General features: G+C 39.4%; 1 protein-coding gene across 3 annotated transcripts in view; it reads right to left on the bottom strand.

Annotated features, from left to right (window-relative positions):
* The window catches only part of LOC106807573 (thioredoxin reductase 2, mitochondrial-like), an 18,400-nt gene that overhangs the window by 7,575 nt on the left and 5,423 nt on the right, over window positions 1-5,402 (bottom strand). For all 3 annotated transcript variants that reach the window (XM_014809949.1, XM_014809947.1, XM_014809948.1), the window contains exons 2-11: window positions 4,834-4,962; window positions 4,290-4,434; window positions 3,854-3,928; window positions 3,577-3,655; window positions 3,365-3,424; window positions 2,885-2,955; window positions 2,563-2,582; window positions 2,008-2,099; window positions 1,215-1,407; window positions 305-447 (exon numbers count right to left, since the gene is read on the bottom strand). In XM_014809949.1, coding sequence (XP_014665435.1) covers window positions 305-447; window positions 1,215-1,407; window positions 2,008-2,099; window positions 2,563-2,582; window positions 2,885-2,955; window positions 3,365-3,424; window positions 3,577-3,655; window positions 3,854-3,928; window positions 4,290-4,434; window positions 4,834-4,962 — 1,007 coding nt within the window. The remainder of the gene's footprint in view (window positions 1-304; window positions 448-1,214; window positions 1,408-2,007; window positions 2,100-2,562; window positions 2,583-2,884; window positions 2,956-3,364; window positions 3,425-3,576; window positions 3,656-3,853; window positions 3,929-4,289; window positions 4,435-4,833; window positions 4,963-5,402) is intronic.

The raw sequence follows: 5,402 nt of genomic DNA, 5'->3' as shown, positions 1-5,402 counted from the left end.
CCAAAATAAGGCCATCCTTAAAAAATTCTATGTTTGCTTTTCTCCGACCCATGATTTTTTTAGTGGGTAGGTAGGTAGGTGATTTTTTGTGTGTGAGGCATAATAGTTATTTTAAGTCTGTCCTTATGTTTGCCACACATGCTTTGTGTTTCAGTCTTAACTATAAAAAATGTAAAATAAAATAAAATATGGAACCCAAAATGTAAAAAAAATATTTTGGGTCGCGGCTATTTTTGTGGGTCGGTCGGAGGACAGCAAACATATAATTTTTTAAGGATGGCCCAAGATAGCAACAGAGACATACCTGGAGGACATCGCCGATGGCATATATGTTTGGGACGGACGTTCTCTCGCTCTCCTCCTCTGATCCGACAATGAATCCCGTCGATTCGTTCATCTTCACGCCGGCGACATCAAGGTTGAGTGATTTTGTACACGGCTCCCTGCCTGTAGAGCAAACACACAGTTACTCATCTGGTTAATGAAAAGCTATCTTTTCATCCAGAAACTATATTCAGAGCAACTATTATTATCAGGAGCAAATAATCAAAAACTGTCATCACAATTTCATCCAGATCAACACAATTTTATCCAATGTCGTCCACATTTTCGTCCATAAACTATTTTATTATTATCAGTAGTAAATAATCACAAATAATCACAATTTGTGATTATTTACTCCTGTTATTATTCATTCTATCTAATGAAAACAACAAACTATCGAACTGAATAAGGTTGCGTAGCCTTATTGTCACTCGACTGCAATAGGTGACAAGATCCAGAAATGAATAAGTGGTGTTTGTTCTTCTTCTTCTCGGGTCACTACACTACACTAAATCTAGCCACTGCAGCACATGGGATCTGGCACGGTAGTAGAAAACCTCAATAACCGTAATAAGGCAGATGGGGTCGTTGTCGTATCAGGTACTACAGATATGTACCCGAGGTAGTTTTAGGTTGTTTAGTATTATGTTTATATTTTTATATGAGGTATGTTCAGGGTTAGAGTTAGAGTTAGAGTTAGGGTTAGGGTTAGGGTTAGGGTTAGTGTTAGGGTTAGGGTACACTTCTGTAGTACAAGTCTGGTACACTTTGTGTATACATATATGTACCTCGGGTACATATCTGTAGTACCTGATACGACAACGACCCCTTGAGCCGTAATAAGCTGGTGTTGGTAGCCGTCATTCAGCTTGCTGCTGCGCTATACTCACCGATGGCTAACAGGACTGTTGAGAACTCATCGGAGTCGTCTGCATCCACGGCTGACCCCGGCCCGCCGGTCTGGCGCTGCCACGTCACAGCCAGCTCGCCCGAAGCCTGCTTCAAAATCTGCTGGGGAACGCATCCACGCAGCACCCTCGTGCCGTGCGACACCATGTTGTCTATGACCAGCTCCGCCATTTGCTACGGGAGCGAAGACGAGCAATGCAAAATGGTGGGGAGATGGGATGAGCGCACCAACATGTAACCACAGAGAAATTCACAACTTCGCAATTTTTGTCTACCCCCCTTTGGCGCCATTCATCGAGCACTTTCCCTCCACAACTGTGTAGTTTTGGTTCTGTTAAAAGGCTCTGTCCAGCAAAGCTATATATCTCAATCTTACACAGGTGATATTGCTAACCCTCATGCTGGCGAGATAAAACACATTTCTACAGCAGGTGTCAACTGCAATAAATAGGGATAAAGTACCTTCCTGGAGGGCACACCAGCAATGACCACAGTGGGATACAAACACCAGACCTTTCAGTGCAAAGTCAAGTATGATATCCACTAGACTACCAAGTGCCCGCACTTCACAATGAGTGATTCATTAATGCCTCATTAAACAGGTTCATATGATGATTTTTATGCAATCTGTGGCGACATTTTCACAGAAACAAAGCAGACTATTGGGTAACAATTGACATTAACAATTAACATGAGTATTTTAAGACTTGCTTCGCAAAAAGATTATGATAGATAAACTACCTGATATATGTCGCAGACAAGGTGCTACCTCACCTGGTCAAATCCTCGTAGTGGTATCGACCTCATCATAACAGTGACATCATAGCCAAGTCCCGTTAGGAATCCAGCGCACTCCAGAGCAACATCTAAGCTCACGGTTAGCAACGATAACACTTAATTTGTAACTAAGCCACACCAAAGCTCACTGCCAACTCTCCATAATAGGCTATCTTACGACATCTTAACAAAGGAATGTATTTGTCACCTTTATTACACTATTTCTGTGATAAAAGTAAAGTAAAGGAATCTTTATTTTCGTCGGTACAGGACATACAGCCTTTACAGGGTAACATGAGCTCTTGAAATAGCTCTTAAATCGATATCAAACAAATGTAAGATAACAAGTCAACTTAGGACATTTTTTGTTACATATCACATTTCAGACAGATAAACATATACAGATAAGAATTCAATGGGGTTTTTTCATGGCATTTTCTTGAAAAGCATAGCAAAGCGCTGCACTATTTTTTTAGCAGATTTAAAAAATGTGATACCATAATCGTCAATTAAATAAATATACCAGTAGAGTAAGTGTCATTGAAAGGATACAGCTTGCTCCAACAACTAGCCTGTAAGAGAAAGCCATTGAACATAGAATTATCTGCAGATTGATTGACAAGCGTTAACAATTAAAACGATTCTTCCTCCTTAGAAATCATTCAACATATTTTGTCAGTCAATTTAATCAACATTAATTTATCAATTAGTGAGGTTGCCTAGAAAGTAATTAGTATACTCTTTCCTGACAATGAAACACTGAGAGCAGAATTGTCTAATTCATACTACGAATTCGCTTTTCTGCATCTCTTATATAAATTAGCCCAGCACATGCAACACTAGACAGGATAGGCGATGAACTTCTATTACATACGTCTTTCCCGGTGGTTTCTGCAGTGAGAAGAGATCATCGCTGGAGTGTGCATACTCTCGAGCCCCCTCCATCTGTAACAAGGTAAAGACTACGATGACACGTAATTTTTACGTCATCATTACAGGAATCGGCCAAAGTTAATGGGACCAGGCTCTTTGCGCGCAAATTGATTGTTTATAGATGGCGAAATGGGTTTCTCCCGGTCCGAAACTCGCCGTGAAACTGCTGCGGCCGAAAACTGATAATTTTTGAGTTTCGGTCCACTAGATGGCGATACCAGCGGTATAAACAAACTGGTTTGCGCGCGACTACGTCGCCGCCCCAGCCTACCATTTCAGCCTACCATGCTTGCACCAGCTTGCCCCACATCAGTCTTATCACATCAATTATCACATCATTCGATTCGCATCACATCATTCTTCACGTATTTTCGATTCTGCAAGGTACATAAAACTATGAAAATTCAAAATCATAGCATACTTGTGGGTATTTTGGTCGCATTCCTGTTGCAATTACAAATCTGTCTGCTGTTAATATCGTCTGAAATGCAACATGAAACGAGAAAAGGTCAATACCACTGCAACACACCTTTAAGAGAACACATCTGTATGTTTGTTCAGCACAGTATTTCGTAATCGTTTAAATGTAATCCATAAACGACTACTTTCTCATACTTTTACACATATAAATACCTCTTTTCCACTCCTTGTGGTTGCTTTTATTGTATGAGCATCTACGAAGGTACCATACGCATTCAGATAGTCAACGGACCTACAAAACACAACTTCTAAATGAGTTCTCCTGGACACAATACCACTCTATAATACCACCAAGCAAGCGAAAACAATATCTTCTGCATATATAGCTTCGTGACATATTGATAGCTGGTGAAACATCATGGAGTAATACAAACAGTTACTAGCAAATACGTACAGGTTTCGTCAAGCACTGACTGCTAAAGGTACGTACTTGTCTTTCAGTGCGACTCGGTGTCCCCAGTTCAGTGATCTTAGATGGTTCTGCACCCCACCAACAAGCACCTCCCTGAGGCAAAAAGCAATGTGAGCATATATAGAAGACCCACTAAAGGAGTTTTCTGCCTCTTTCTCACCAATCACAGAATCGAGGAGAAATTTTGCAAAGGAAAGACCCAAAAAGAGATATATGTCACACTGCTGAATTTATGGTTTTGATGTGATACAAATGATGCCAACATAGCTGATAAGATTCCTCCATTAAATTATTGTTCATGTCCACTTTTCTACTGATGCACACGTCCATATAGTTGCTCAATAATACCTGCCATGATCACAATATTAATTCATTACATGCACATGTCCACCTAACAGCTCAATAATACCTGCCATGATCACAATATTAACACATTACATTCAGACAGATTTACCATGAATGTTTTGTTTCCTGAGGAACATCCCATCCATACTTTGCAGCACCCTTAACAGCTTCACCTAGAAGTGAAGCATGGTGCATCAGCTTCTTTGGAATGCAGCCAACGTTCACACATGTACCACCGAGTCCCCATACTGTGCCTGCAATCAGAAAACATGTACAATCAATGGTTCCAACCAAAACTACTGAACTGGATTTGATGCCTGAATAAAACAACACCTAAGAGTTTACAAGTGAACACAACATTGCATGCATAACTAAAATCATATCCCATAATTAAAATCTTATAATACATTAAATGAATGCAAGTAAACATAATGAATGATGAACTTTCAATCTAACAAGAGGCAGTGTTGTGATTATAATATTGAATCCAGGCTTACAAGACTTCACAATGCAAATGGAAAGAATGTGACTGCAAAAAAACAACATGTTTTGCTTGACTATATTAACAACAGCATAACTGTCATCCAGGATCGACCACATGCGTACTGATCTATACTTTGACTCTTTCTATACTCCATGTCCATCTTTTGTACCTTGTGGAGACGGATCAACATAGTCAAGAACAGCAACTCTTCTTCCAAGCTGAGCAGCCTCCTTGGAACAGGCTAATCCTCCTGAGCCTCCACCAATGACTATCAGGTCATAGTCATATTGGTTGGAACCTGTATATATATATATATATAAGATACTGATTGTATTGTACATATTCTCACATAAAAATAGAAGATTAAAATATCGTATATTGATTATGAATATATTAGTTTAGTTTTGTTTGGTATTTATTTTTTTATGTTTTTAAATTAATGCTAGATTCACCAATTACAGGTAGTGCAACTGTTATCTGCATGTGTAAGACGAATTTTATAGATTTTACATTAAAAATGAATAATCAAATAAATCCCATGTGATTTTTAAATGTTCAAGTTGCAATAATCCGAGAGCTCAATGCTACCAATTAAATTTGACCATAACTGGTAATAGATGGAATGCACTGACTGCATGGGGTTTAGCATTTTGGTCAAGATATTATAATTTTCGGGTGCCCTACTCGACTACTGGCCTAGTGGGCTAGTGAAGAGATTCACAGTTTTCACTGGCGGGT

Source organism: Priapulus caudatus, unplaced genomic scaffold (genome assembly GCF_000485595.1).
Source record: "Priapulus caudatus unplaced genomic scaffold, Priapulus_caudatus-5.0.1 Scaffold223, whole genome shotgun sequence".
Taxonomy (NCBI): domain Eukaryota; kingdom Metazoa; phylum Priapulida; class Priapulimorpha; order Priapulimorphida; family Priapulidae; genus Priapulus; species Priapulus caudatus.
The sequence above is the reverse complement of the archived record's forward strand: the minus strand, read 5'-3'. Positions and strand labels throughout refer to the sequence as shown.